At 55.8% G+C, this 15,392-nt stretch overlaps 1 protein-coding gene across 8 annotated transcripts in view; it reads right to left on the reverse strand.

Moving 5' to 3' along the window:
• The window catches only part of LOC122365261 (ephrin type-B receptor 1-B-like), a 111,977-nt gene that overhangs the window by 38,552 nt on the left and 58,033 nt on the right, over positions 1–15,392 (reverse strand). For all 8 annotated transcript variants that reach the window (XM_043336299.1, XM_043336294.1, XM_043336301.1 and 5 more), the window contains exon 4: positions 6,504–7,176. In XM_043336299.1, coding sequence (XP_043192234.1) covers positions 6,504–7,176 — 673 coding nt within the window. The remainder of the gene's footprint in view (positions 1–6,503; positions 7,177–15,392) is intronic.

Raw genomic sequence — 15,392 nt, forward strand, 5'->3', positions numbered from 1 at the left:
CCACGGCCGACGGGTGTGACCTGATCCGTACATGCCGTGTGAACAGGATGACCTGGCAACTGTGGTCCCCGTCGTGTCATGGCCACGGCCGACGGGTGTGACCTGATTCGTACATGCCGTGTGAACAGGATGACCTGGCAACTGTGGTCCCCGTCGTGTCATGGCCACGGCCGACGGGTGTGACCTGATCCGTATATGCCGTGTGCACAGGAGGACCGGGCAACTGTGGTCCCCGTCGTGTCATGGCCACGGCCGACGGGTGTGACCTGATCCGTACATGCCGTATGCACAGGAGGACCTGGCACTCTGTGGTCCCCGTCGTGTCATGGCCACGGCCGACGGGTGTGACTTGATCCGTACATGCCGTGTGAACAGGATGACCTGGCAATGTGGTCCCCGTCGTGTCATGGCCACGGCCGACGGGTGTGACCTGATCCGTACATGCCGTGTGAACAGGATGACCTGGCAACTGTGGTCCCCGTCGTGTCATGGCCACGGCCGACGGGTGTGACCTGATCCGTACATGCCGTGTGAACAGGATGACCTGGCAACTGTGGTCCCCGTCGTGTCATGGCCACGGCCGACGGGTGTGACCTGATCCGTACATGCCGTGTGAACAGGATGACCTGGCCACTGTGGTCCCCGTCGTGCCGTGGCCACGGCCGACGGGTGTGACCTGATCCGTATATGCCGTGTGCACAGGAGGACCTGGCAACTGTGGTCCCCGTCGTGTCATGGCCACGGCCGACGGGTGTGACCTGATCCGTACATGCCGTGTGAACAGGATGACCTGGCAACTGTGGTCCCCGTCGGGTCATGGCCACGGCCGACGGGTGTGACCTGATCCGTACATGCCGTGTGAACAGGATGACCTGGCAACTGTGGTCCCCGTCGTGTCATGGCCACGGCCGACGGGTGTGACCTGATCCGTATATGCCGTGTGCACAGGAGGACCTGGCACTCTGTGGTCCCCGTCGTGTCATGGCCACGGCCGACGGGTGTGACCTGATCCGTATATGCCGTGTGCACAGGAGGACCTGGCAACTGTGGTCCCCGTCGGGCCATGGCCACGGCCGACGGGTGTGACCTGATCCGTACATGCCGTGTGAACAGGATGACCTGGCAACTGTGGTCCCCGTCGTGTCATGGCCACGGCCGACGGGTGAGACCTGATCAGTACATGCCGTGTGCACAGGAGGACCTGGCAACTGTGGTCCCCGTCGAGCCATATCTGGCCCGACGACGGGTATGACCTGACACGTGACGTAACTCGCGAGTTCTACCCGGCAGGTAATGGTGCGAACTGATCCAGAACAGGCGGGCACGTATAGGAGAGGGGCGGGTATCTAATGGCCTCCATCGGGGCGCGGCGGCATTGGGTGAGACGGCAATTTAGTGGTGTCAATCGTAGCTTGAATCTGTGGATTTCCGATTTTGTCCAATGTCCAATCCGGAATTCGGTTGGACAATGACGCAGGTTTGGGCAACTTTGGACAATCATTGCTACACCTCAGCATTTCTATAAAGCAATCGTGGTTAACACTGATTGGCGAATAGAAAGATCAGCCTTTGAGATGATTAACACATTAAAGCTGCTAAAAATACATAAAAAAAGATAACAGTGTTAAGTGTAAACTATTGCGTAGGTTTCGGACATCTTTGGACAAATGGCTAGCTTAAACATTTTGGACGGAAATCGGCGTAAGCATTGGAATTGGACGGACATTGGACATACATTTTCTGCAACTAACACCACTAGACGGCATACGCCGAGGTGATAAAGACGAGGCGCCGTCAGCGAGGTGTTGTCGCGGCTGAGCAAATATTGGAGCTTACGACCGGTCGGGACGATAGCGGAGGGTGGGAGAGCAGAGAGGGAGAGTTTGAGGGCACGCAGCTGCGCGCTAAGACAAACAGGTCGGCCGTGCCGAGGCCCAGGGAGGGGAGATGGGGCGTTGGGAGCGGTCTCCAGCGGCGGCTGGGTTCTGGGGAGGGGCCGGTCATAACGGAGGGTGGGGGTGGGGGGGGGGGGGGAGGGAGATACACTTGGCTGGACATGTGCATCGGGTAGATCGAAATAGTCAGTGTCACTCTGCGGTGCAGTGATGGATTCCAGACTGGGTGTGTGCGCAGAATAGACCGTCCCAGTCAGTGTCACGCAGCCGTGCAGAGATGCATTGTATGTCGGCTAGCCGGGTGCCCCGGGCGCCCCGATTTCGGCTGGCTTTGAGCGCTAGGCGGATTGATATGGTGAGTGTCACGCTGACGTGCCGCGGTGGTTCCCGGCTGGCTGTGTCGACTGCGGTCTTTCCACAGGGCACGTATCAGCAAGAAGGCTCATGTTAGACCGTTTCCAACGCTAAGTCGGAATGTAACTGCACAACTGCAGGTCGTCACTGTCCCGTCGCGGCGGCGGCCGCCGCTTGTGATACTGATGGGTCGGGCTTTCGAATGAGCCTGATCCGTACACCTATCATATCCCTCGTCCGTGTGCGGCGTTCTGTTGCGTCTAGCGTGTGGGGAAGGGGTCAGTTGGACCCCCCCCCCCTCCCCCTGCCGTCCGGCTCCTGATTGGGCTGGAATGCCCAGGTCATCAGACCAGTTCGGTCGCCAATGGGACGTCATTAAGCTCCGCCAAAGCGAGCCTCAAGGACGTCACCCCAAACGGCCGACTCGTCTCGTCTCGTCTCGGCCGGCGCCGGCTCTCCCCCAGCAAGGCAGTGAACGCGACGGTTAGTGTATGTAGGTTGGACCACCGGCTGGAATGACTGGATCCGGTTATACTCTGACCACGTGGTGTGGGCGTCACATTTCTGTTGGCTTAGACCCGGCGTCGGCAAGGCGGTCTAGATGACATTAACAGGGTCAACATGTCGCCAACTGGTCGGTGCGTGTGCATGTCATCGCGGCCTCGGTATGGTATCGATATATACCTGGCGCAATAGCGGCGCCTGCCAGACATGCCAAGTTCAACGCGTATAGCCCAGCAGAAACGCAGCGCGGCAAACTCGCTGACTAGTGCTCGCGTCAAACGCGAAAGCCGGACATGAGGGGAATCTGTGGACCCAGTGGTGCTATTTGCTTACGGCCTGGGCGGCCGTCGCGGTGATAAAAGCTACACCGCCGACAAACCGACGAACAAGGGAGGGACAATGGCCTGGGACGGACGGAGAGGAGGGGAGGGGAGGAAAGAGGAGAGGAGAGGAGAGGAGAGGAGAGAGAGAGAGAGAGAGAGAGAGAGAGAGAGGTTGGAGGGCGGAAGAGAGAGAGAGAGGAGGGAGAGGAAGAGAGAGAGAGAGAGAGAGAGAGAGAGAGAGAGAGAGAGAGAGAGAGAGAGAGAGAGAGAGAGAGAGAGAGAGAGAGAGAGAGAGAGAGAGAGAGAGAGAGAGAGAGAGAGAGAGAGAGAGAGAGAGAGAGAGAGAGAGAGAGAAGGGGGGGGGGGGGGTGCGGCGACATGGATAAGGGAACGTGCGGCCGAGCGGGCGGACGCGCGGAAAGACGACCTCGAGTGACTCATAACGCACACCGCGGCGCCGGCGCGACGGGCCGGTCAGGCAAGTGCAAACAGCAGATAGCCCGGCACGGCAGGCTGTGGTACTGCGATCCTAGGCGTGACTTCGGGGGCGTATTCATAATTAGACTCGTGCATGATCCTACGCCGTCGACAGTGCAGAAGGGTGGAAGCCAAGCGACAGGCTGTGGACAATGGTCGATGCCAGAGAAACTGTCGTTGGGCGGTTCCGGCACGGGGCTGACATTGGATACCGCGGTGCGGCGCGGGGCCGTTTCGCGAAAAACAATCAGTCCGCCGAACGGCGCCGTGCTGGGGTGACGGCAGCCATTCGGCGAGAGGTCGCGGACGGTACGACACGGGGACCGTTCCATGCTCTGCACCGCTGCCGAACATGATAGTGAACCCGTTGAGTGCGCGCGATAAACCTAATGGCGAAGTGCGGCTCATTTTAGATCTATCACAGTCGAGAGATGTCGGGGTCAACGCCGGGTTAGACCCAGACGAGTTTCGTGTGACGTACACATCATTCGACGAGGCCGTGCGGTCGATTCTCCTAGCTGGAGGCGCCGGGACCTTGCTGTTCAAGACCGATGTTAAAAATGCATTCAAACTTATACCTGTCCGGCCCGGCCAGTGGGCGCTACTGGGGTTCTGTTGGGACGGTTTACTATACTACCAGGTTTGTCTGCCATTGAGGCTAGAAGCAGTCCATGGGTTTTCAATGATTTTGCCACATGCTTGCGCCTATGTGTTCCAGGATCAGACATCGGACGTGTATATACGCAATTATTTAGATGACTTCTTCGGGGTAGGGCGCGGAGTATCGGACAGTGCCGACGTAGCGTATGTGAGACTGCGAGACATTTGTGCGGAAGTGGGCGTGCCGCTGGCCGAGCGGAAACGCGCCCCGCCATCAACACGGATGGAGCTTCTCGGGTTGTGATAGACACAGAAACACCCTAGACACCCTAGCGTTGCCAGACGCCAAGCTAGTGGGCACCCAGGAGTTACTAAAGACACTGCTCGGGCGACAGAAATGCACACAGCGGGAACTGCTGTCGGTGGTGGGACGCCTCGTGCACGCCAGCAAGTACGTCCCGCCGGGGAGGGCGTTCACTAGACGCCTGCTAGATGCGGCGCACTCTGTTAGCGGACCGAACCGCCGGGTGCGGATCACGGCCGATGTACGGGCGGTTTTACGGTGGTGGGCCACTTTTTGCCGATGTGGTACGGCATTCCCCCCCCCCCCCCGCCACCGGGCGAGTACGACCACTGTATTGTGATGAACACGGACAGCTCACGTCGGGGGATGGGGGCGTGGCACGGAGACGAATGGTGGATGATGGAGTGGCCCCGCGAGCGGCAGTGTGACGCCGCGCCATCCATGACGTGGCTGGAGCTCATCCCCGTCATGGTGGCATGTTTGGTGTGGGGAGAGAGATGGGGCGGGCACCGCGTGCTGATCCGGTCCGATAACATGGGGGTGGTGGGGGTCTGGGGGAGGGGATGGTCGGGGTCGCCACTGATTATAGCGCTGCTGCGTCAGCCCCTGTTCTGGACGGCGTTCCATGAGTTCGCTGTATCCGTCGAGTACGTGGCAACGAAAGAGAACGGCGCGGCCGACGCGCTCAGTCGGCACGACTTGGCGCGGTTTCCGGCGGCTGTGGCCACAGGCGGCCCAGTGTCCGGTCCGGCCCCCATCGTGTGTGGCGGAGTACCTACAGGACCCGAGCCGTGGAACCCACGTGCTGACAGGTACCGCCTGTGAACCCTGTGAACGGGACACGCGCGCATAATCTAGTATGAATACACATACCCTTGGTTCCTTTGGGGTGTTTGGCGGTGGCTCGCACAGAGCTGGAGGCGAAGATAAACCCGGGTGTTGACGGCCTTTCACAGCCAAACAGGGAGAGGAGTTGATCGGAGGACACGCTAATCAAGCATTAACGGGACGTTGAATCGTGATTAGCGGGCCGACGTGACACGACGCGACACCGAGCCAGTGGGGTCCAGGGAAGGGGGAGGGGGAGGGGGGGGGGGCGATAACGAGAAGGGTGGAGAAGAACAAACAGAACCGCGGCGGCCCCGCCGTGGTCGGCCGATAACACGCGCAGTGTGAGCCGAGCCGCGGTGTACAAGGGGTGCGCGGAGTGTTTGCCCACCCACCATCCCCATCATCACCGTCCTGTCCTTTGTTCCCAAACGACCCTCGTCGTCCACCCGGGTTTGACGAAGCGGTGGCTCGCACAGAGCTGGAGGCGAAGATAAACCCGGGTGTTGACGGCCTTTCACAGCCAAACAGGGAGAGGAGTTGATCGGAGGACACGCTAATATCGCAAAAACATCCACGGAGCACATGTTGCGTTGCGCAGCAGATCAAACACGAACACCACAACTATCACAAAATCGTTTTACGATATCGCTTACAATGCTTTAGGAATGTTGAAGAGCCGAACAGTGTTTCGAAAACGACTGGCTTGTGCGAAGTTGCAGGATAAGAACGTTCAATCTCGACATAAATTTACTCTTAGAGCTGCTCTATTGTGGGCTTGCCGGAGCTTAAAACCTTGACAGGGTAATGTCTGATTTGAATCATCCTCGTAACTAATCTATCTGTCGGTTACCTGGTCGAAAGACAAGTTCGGTAAGCTCCAACAATGCGGAGCGAAATGCCATGTAACGAGCCACTCATAATTGTGGGACAAGTACCCACATATACAAGCTCATTCATACAGGACACGTCTAGGTCGCATGTGGCATGCAAGGGCACATATTTGCACCACACGAACCACACACATTCTTCAAAATCAAATACAGCCATTGCGTTTTTAACTTGAGGAAAATACTTGCTGCAAGTATTGCCGAAATAGGCGCCAGCATTTGAAAGTATAACTGGCCCTGCGGAATCCTAACAAACCAAAACCCTACCCAGCTTGAGCTGACCCTCCCAGACCCAGGCTAACCCTAGCTCCACCCCAGTGGGACTGACCTTGACACCGCTGGCGTTCCATGTCGGACTCGAAGCCGGGCTTGCAGAGACAGCCGCCGTCGAGCAGCTCCCACTCTCCATTGCCCTTGCAGATGTACTTGGGCACCGAGTCATGTTGTCGTACCGCGTTGGCGACGCAGCTGCCCCGTGCTGTTTTGATCATGGTCTCTTCTCGTCCGGTAGGTGTGGCCGGGAACTGCGCGAAGCCGGCCGTCACCTGCGGGCACGTCTGGTAGTACACCTTGACGGCCAGCAGGGAGATGCAGGCGCCCTGGTCGCGCACCGCGAAGTAGACGCCCTTCTTGGTGACGGGGATGGAGCGCGTCTCGACGTTGATGACCTGCTGTTGACTGGACGTGGAGCGACCCTGGTCGGCAGCGATCCGGTCAATCAGCCGGTAGCTCTCCGGTTCCCAGGGCGGAGGTTCGCGCGTGGCCGCGTCGAACTCGTAGTACAGCAGGCTGAAGGTTTCCTTACAGGTGAGCGGTGTTCCGGGGAACAGCGAGCAGTCGCGCATCGAGAAGCGCAGCTCGATGTAGATGCGTTCTGCCTCGCCTCGCTCGATGAACGGCGTCCACAGCCAGTTGTTGACGTTCTGGTGGGCGACGTCGCACACCACGTACGACCGCCAGTTGATGCCCTTGGCGAAGTTGGTGAAGCTCTCCTCCACCCACTGTGAATGACAGAAAGGGTTCGTTAGTGGCTGTCATTAGTGACAGGTCGTTAGCGGGGTCACAACAGGTCAGCCACACAGGTCAACTGCTGAAGGTCGGGTCGGTAGAGTGGTTTAATTAGCGCAATATGTAAGCACGCAGTCGACAAGGCCGATCACGCTTATGATTAACGGCCGATCATGCCCACATCGTTACGCGTATTTTGAGCAGCGCACACAAGCATCGAACGTGATTCGACTCGGCCGCCAAATCAAGCCACTTTAATGTCTGGACATGCTTAGCATCTGGCAAGGGGAACGGATGTTTTGCAGCCGGGTAAAAACTGGGACCATTTGACGGCCAAACAAAATGTTGCCAAACGACTAGCCATAACGCCCAGACAACGTGTGCCTGGTTTTGATGTGAGCTGAGTGGCAGCTGTCTAGTAAAAATTCAGTGCAACGGTAAGCATACATGTGGTAGCAAACACCGCTTCTGATCAGCTTGACTGTGATTGATTGTGTATGTTTATATCAACGCACGTTTTACGTCAAAAACTTTTGGCTAAGATCACATATTTTCATTGGCGAGTGAATAACGCCACCATGAGACCTTTCCTTGGTTATAAACGTTGCAGTTTGATGTATTAGGAGTCCTGTGTGACCCACCATAGGTCAAGGTGGATGCGAACACTACGCGCGTCCCCATCAGCAATTTGAAGGACCCAGAGGTCTGCCATCGGTGCCAAATGCACTTTAATGCCGCAGTAAAATCCGACGGAGATAGTTAGAAATGATAAGTGGATGTAAGTCCTCCTGTGATTGAGGTTATGGGACACGTTTCGCAAATAAAAGGAATTTTGTAGCACGGTAGGATAGTTAATCCCTGGAAATCAGGAAGATTGTAGCTAACTTTTGCTTCATATTCAAAGTTTATTGCCGCAAAGCCATTCGAATAGATTCACGAGGGGTCTACTGTAAATGTTTGGCTTCGGCCGGGGATAGTTCCATGCCATGTATCTGTATATCTTTGAGGGCATTAGTTTCGGTAGCACAAATATGCCTAACGAACGGAGGATCGATAATCAGGCTATTTGATCCGACTAAAGCCAGGAAATGTTTCTAATTATTCAAGGACAATCATAGATGTTATCCGTATAATGAGGTATCTTGGTAATGGCTCTTTCTAATAAGGCTTACGCTCCGTCAAAGAACTTTCAGAAGGTTTATCGACAGGCCAGAAGAGCTCAGAATACCGTAACATGGTTCATTGTACCAGCTTTCCGTCCACCAATCGTTGCAAAATGACCCTTGTGGCCCTCACTTCCTCCCCTAAAATAGCGCTATTCGACCGAGCGGGGGAGGATACAGCTCGGACCAAGTAAACCATCAGTCAACTGACACACTCCATCAGATAAAACCCACTGGCCGGGGGACGACGGAGCTCCGCACTGTATTTTATCAAAGCCCTAATGAATGGATTGGGTCCAGGCCGCGCTCTATCCGCGGACCCATTCAGCGCGATCCCCATCTCCGTGCACAGTCGGTCAGCTATGCCTTCACCCCCCCCCCCGTCGTGCACATCGCCGCGGGGCGGCTGTCAGAGCCCAACAATATCGCGCCCTAATCAGAGTTATGGGCGGGGCCGGCCCCTCTCAATATCAGGCCGAGGGTAATTTATCTGTCGCGGAGGAGACCGCGTTAAATTGTCCCCGGCTAACGAGCGACAAGCCGCCCGTCCGGGAGCCATCGTTCTGCCGTCCCCGCGGTGCAGTGTCACCCTCGCGACACCCCCTCTCGTCCCCCAAACTTCCCTCCACGTGTGACTCACACACACACACGCCCCCACTGACGGCAGCAGACCCCGTCAGCAATCTGCCGCTGCGGCGGCGCCGCCGTCCGCGCACCAACAGCCCTATCTGGCACCGACAAACGGATGCGTAATCCTATTCCAATGCATGGGCCCTTTTATTCGGCTAAAAGCCCGGGGGACTGTGCCGAGCGGGCCGCGCGCCAGGCCTGGGGAGGGGCGCCGCTGACGGCTCCAGGCCGTCCTGTCCGCAGAGACCGCCTCGACCAGGCGCAGAGCGTCCCGAGGTGCTCCGACGTCCCATAACGAGCCGCCTGCTGTCGACGGCTCGACTGCTCAGCTCCGCACCCGACCCGACCCAGCCCCGCGGCCGTCTCAGGGGACAGACAAGCCGCACGTGTCGCAAGAATAGGCCGCTTGGTGCCAAGAGCCGTGCACGTGTGTGTGTGTGCTCGGCGCCCGCCGTCGGCCCGGTGCGGACCAGTAACGACGCTTTGATTGGGACCGTGATCGATCCTGGGGGTCCTCGTGCGCGTGTTCGCGATCACGGCGACCACAGGCTGTCACACAGAGCAGACCGCAGGCACCGCGTGCCACAGGAGGGGGCGCCGCGCTCAGGGGCTTCCGCCCCCTCCCGAGCAATTAGTGATTTCATAACGAGCAATTTGCGCGTCGCATCGATTTTGGCTTTCCAACGGCACACGACACTCAGCGATTGGGGGACGTTCGAATCGATTCAGCCCCGCCCTACGGCCGCGGGCCAAAGCGGTAGACTTCATTCTTCGGAGAAAATCAGATTTTGTGCGAAGCGATTGGAGACGATAGCAAGTTTCAACGTTGCTGCCGCCACAACGGGTGAAACACAAAACAGATTACGACGAAATGTTCAAACATGGTTGAAAACTTGGAGCGTCTATTGTTGATACAAAGTGACGTAGGGTCTGCGATACCACTATGTGAAAATAAAGTAAATAAAATATATCTAGACAATAAAAAGCCGAGGCGACGGCCGATCGCTGTAATACATTGTCCCATAAACCGTGCTAGCAGTTTCGCTACGTCAGACAGTCACCGCAAACTTCCCGCGAGTGCGATGCATCCAGCGGCGGCGCAGTCCCGGTTGGGAGTTTATCTGGCAGTGAGTTGTTGGCGTGCCGTTTACGACCGGGCTAGCCTATCTTCCCGACGCCCGGGACAGCGGAGCTCGTCCCGGTCCTCGGACAAACTGAGCCCCGAGAAATGAGACCGTGTACTACGGCGCCGGGAGACGCGCTAGTCGTCACGCGCATCGCCGTCTCTAACACAGCCCGCAGAGCGCGTTTATCAGAACAAACGACGCCGCAATAAAATGGTGAAAAACCCCTCTGGCGGCGTGGGTCACAGAGGTCAGCTCTGTCTACATAACTCACAATTATCGAGCCATTGCTGAGGCGAGCTGGCCGCACCCACAGCCCCGGACAATGCACCTACACAGGCTTGATACGCACCGTTCGTCACAGCTACGTGCGCCGAATTCGCAGCCCACGCGCCGCGAACGCCGCTCCTCTGCCGCACGCAGCCTGCACAGTGCACACTGCACACTGCACAGGTGTGACGTCACACTAGCACGGTGACGTCATCACGCGCAACACCCGTCACAGGGCGGATCAAGATGAACGACGTGTCTCTCACGAGCGTGTATCTTGTTACGCGCTATTAAAATGCAGGAATACGTCTCGCGGCCCTCGAAATATCCAACTATTAATACTGGCGAGTCGGGCGGGCTGAACAAGCGTCAATTACGACATTAAATAATCCTGTGCACGCCCCTTGCGGTGGAAGAGGCGCAGCGGTGGGCGGAAGGCTCAGACTCTGCCGCTGCTGAGTCGCTGAGTAGCATCGTCGCATGACCTGCCCCTTGATGAGCGGGCAAATCAGCGCTGCCAGCTGGGTCTCCGGGTCACCAGGTCACAGCGGTGTCCGCGTTCAGCCTCCGGGTCAGCGGTTCGGTCGCGGGGGGGGGGGTGCTAATGAAGATTTACCGAACTGCACGAGCCCTCCGTCTTCCGAATCCCGGCAGCCACCACTTCTGAATGCCCGATTAGCCTCTCGGCGCGGTTATGAAAATAGTTCCGCGTCGAGCAGTCAACTTTAAAGCCAATCCAATCCATCTCCAGTATGGCAGAATAGTCTCTTTTGTATTTCGTCGGAACTCCAGATTCAGAACGGCATAGCCGGTATCATCGACCATCGAGCACGTGACCTGTCAGCTCGGCCATCACATCATAGCGAGCAAAACCACGTGACCCACAACCAGCACCACACATCACCCACCGCTGACAATCACGTGACCCGGTCGGCGCGTCTCGAAAAGGTCACGTGACAAAACGGCGTCAGTCTTGTCGCATGCGGCGCGAGGTCATGTGACACAAAAACTCCCCTGTTGACGGCTCCGCTTTGCATACAATGCGGCGGCGTCCGTTGGCGGTGTCATGTTGGTTGGCAGGTCGCGCCTAGGCTCCGGAGGCCGGGGTGCCGTGGTGACCGGCCCAGGGGAAAGGTCGCTCCTAGCGTCCGACGCCATCCGGGTATTGGGACAAACAACATTCCTCGCAGACGAACCAACGGCCACCGCCACGCAGGTGCCGGGATGAGAACTTATACAGCGATCTGCTGCAATGCGAGGAATATCGATATTTACTATCAGTAAAGGCAACATTTACCTTTTCCAGTGTTCTTCGAATAAAATACATACCTACCTTCCATTTGCCTGATTACAACCAAAAAAAGTGGTCAAGATGTTTAGACAATTCACCATTATTTTGCTGAGCCTACATAGACCCCCACCAATACACTGACCAGCCGACCCACCGCCGACCAAGCACCCTCTCCTCTCCTCTCCTCTCCTCACCAGCCTGACCGACCCGGCACTACCCATACACAGCACGTGGTAATATGGCCGCCAAGGAGCGGCGATATTTGCCCGCGGCGCGTCGGCCGCAGAGGGGGCTATCTATTTGCGTTGTTTGTTCAGGCTCGCCGCTGTGCCCTCTGCTTTGTGCACGAAGCGCTAGACCAACACACTCCACCGCTAATTGGCAGAGAGCCGCGGAAATTGAAAGGGAGACGGCCCATGGCGTCATGTAAATAATATAACCGACAAATGTGAGAGGGCGGAAAAGAGGGATCATGACTTACATATTGGATGTAGCGGGGTCAGGCCTTAATGAGCAGTAAATACTGACAAAAGACACTGCCACAAAATAACTAAATCATGTCACCCATTAGCGTATACAGTTACAACCCAAAGTCATGGCCCGATTGATGCAACATATATACCGACACAAACTCCTCGAAGAAGGCAGCACTGCTCCAACCAGTACTGAAAGACCGGTCTCCATTTGTGGGATCTCGCGTTTCCTCCGCCGTAATTGTAACGACCCTGGCGTTCATCGACGTCCCCATCGATTCGGTAGATAGTCGCCGGTCGGTCCGTTTTTGCTCGTTCGCGTGGGGGCGACAATTACACCGTCGAGTGCGCTGCCGGCGTTCCGTGCCAGCCGTTCAGCTCGAGACGATTGCCTCCGATCGAGTGGATCGGGTCGCTCCTTTCCAGACGACCGGAACAGTCTGACCGGCACACCTTCGCCGGGTGTTTGTGTTTTATAACACCGCCGGTCGGTGTTTACGGTTCATACCGTGAGCGGATGCCATGAAACCTGACCCAGTGGAGGCGGAGACGAAGAACCGTTTTAATTTGCGCCCTAAAAGGCGGATGGCATGCTGTTGCTTATTCACTAATAGGTGATCAGAATGAACAACAGACGGCTCAGTTATGGATTCTCAATTCGCTTGAGTATGCCTTTGCTGATTCCGCATAAGCTCTCATTTTGGCGAAGGGTGAGAATTATTCAACAATCGATATCCCGAGGCTAAATCAGTGCCAACGGTCTTTCCATTGTACACAACAACTCAAGCCCATTATATCCAGCGCACTTCAGTGTTCAGGAAACAAGAGCAAAACTTGACACGCTGACCAAATATTTGACTTGCAATTCCGCTTACAAAACACATCGCACCTAACTAGAGCCAAACATCTTGTTGAACCAGTACTTCAGTCCCAAATACCTTCGTAATCAGTCAACTTTCATATATCACTTGCCATGGAACAAACTAACGAATCTTCCGAAACGAAGTTTCTATCGCTTTTTCCGTGAGGGCAGCTGGTCCATGCCGGCGGGAGCGCCGTCCCTATTTTGATTACAGTCGGCATTACTCCACTTAGCTGCAGCGCTATCACGCCAATGGCGGCGCCAGCAACATGACATAACGGGGTAAGTTATGCCGACGGTAATCGGGGGTCATCGGACGGCGACCGGCGCCGCTCGGCCCGCCGCTGCAGGTCCGGCCGGCGGAGGCTCGCAGCTGCAGAGAAACTGCTGGGAGGTATGGCGGCCGAGCATGGGTCCGGCTCGAGCCCGAGTCCGGCTTGATGGAGCTGAGAAGGGCCGTCCCACCGAGCTGAGAGTAAGCTTCAGGAAGCTACTCCCCGGGCCGGCATGATTTTAGGTGGATAGTAACGAGAGAAAGGCGATGGTATGAGTAACAACGAAAGGGACAGGTTTTACTCAACGTTGCCATGCTGGTAACGTTAAAAATAGCAATTCGTCGACCACACATTGTTTTTCTTTTTTATCTGAGACAAACATGGAGGGATTAGTTTACTAAGAGAGAAATATCAGCAAAATATTGCATTAATCTTTGGAGCAAATAATCAACCTCGTGAAGCTAGAAAGGAAGGCAGGAAATCCTAGTTGATTAGGCAAGCCCACGCGTCACTCTGAGTCTGCCTCAAAGTCGAATAAAGTAGAATTAAAGTCCCGGGAACTCTAATCCACCGACACTTCAGCGGCGACAATTTGAATACGCCGCGGAATCTTTTGATCCAGAACGGGGAAGTGGAAAAAATGGGTGGCACAGAAGAAAGAAAGTAATCAGAAACCCCAAGCTCGTTCCTAATCAGCAGCATAGCGTTTTTCAAAGGGGCTCCTGCCACAGCCGCCGACAAATACGCTCTCTGAGGCCAACTGGGCCCATTGTGAGCGTCAGTGATATTAAACAGGCCTGTTGGGAAGCTGGCAAAGTGCACCGGCACACTGCCGGTCCGCCTCTGTTGTTCTGAGGCTTCGACAGAACATAGAAAAAGGCGAACAAATGTGCAGGAACCGGTTCTCGGACACCCGGGTGTGGGAGCGGCTGTGATGTGAAGACCGGAACGACCAAAAACGGAGCACGGCCGGAATACGACCAAAGCACGACCAGAATACGACCAGAGCACGGCCTACGACTGCGATTGAAAGAATGGTGTTAGCATGGCCGCCACCAAAAGATAAGATCACTGCATGACGACAAGCAGAGCAGGGTCAGTGTTGACGATAAAACATAAAATTATACAGCCTCGTGTTGTCTCAGTCACGGGGTGTGATTTTTATGTCTCGAATGTCCGATGAGAGGACTGCAGAGGTTCATTGAACTACGGTACTGGTGGGAAAGCTCCACTGAAGAGATAAGACGTGGAAGTTCCACGGACTGGCTTGCTTTTTACGTGGATGAAATCTAACAACCAATTATATCAAATTATAGCAGACATTCTCATTGTGTTCGCTGCATAACTTGCACTACCTATATTAATGGTTTGATCACGACTGATATTGGTAAGCTAACCGATCACGATTGGTTCCGATTAAAACCAATAATAGCCAATCAAAGAACTTTTATTGCGTTGAGTACCCACATGTCGGTTCTGAAGATTATTGGCACACCACAACATTACTTCCTGTCAAACCTTGTTACTGAGCCTGACGTTTGACCAACGCAAACCAAAGCAGTGCATGACAAAAACTCTGCACCCATGAGGTCATCACTGCACCTAAGCAAGCTGTGGCAGTAACGCTCAGTAAGACTCTACCGCTCAGAACCGCTGCTGTTGCGGCTAAAGTGGCGCTGCTTTGGGCCATTCTCGCCATTCGCTCCATCGCCTCTGTACAGATCTCAGCCATCGACCGCTGCGCACCACAGCGCAGATTTTCCGAACAATTAGAAACACAAACCGCACTGCTCCGCCGGCCGATTCGTCCAACTCAGGCGGGCCAAATTGGAACAACTGGAGCGCACCCACCTAATGAGACGCATTTTGTATCAGTGTGTAAACCTGCTCGAGAATGGCCGTCGGCAGAGGCGGTGATGATGAATCAAATATGGGGAGAGTTGGGCACACCCGCTCGAGGGCTATCAAGGCCGGTCGAACATCGATGACGCCGGAGTTGGGATTGACCCGAGTCGAACAGAATTCGGTGGTGGAGGGAATAAGACAGCTGCTTGAGAACCGGTATGCTGATCCGCGGGAGAAGAGATGATGAAAGTATCTGACAATACGGGACGTGATCGC

The sequence above is a fragment of the Amphibalanus amphitrite genome, unplaced genomic scaffold, assembly GCF_019059575.1.
Source record: "Amphibalanus amphitrite isolate SeventyFive unplaced genomic scaffold, NRLGWU_Aamphi_draft 000726F_arrow, whole genome shotgun sequence".
Taxonomy (NCBI): Eukaryota; Metazoa; Arthropoda; class Thecostraca; order Balanomorpha; family Balanidae; genus Amphibalanus; species Amphibalanus amphitrite.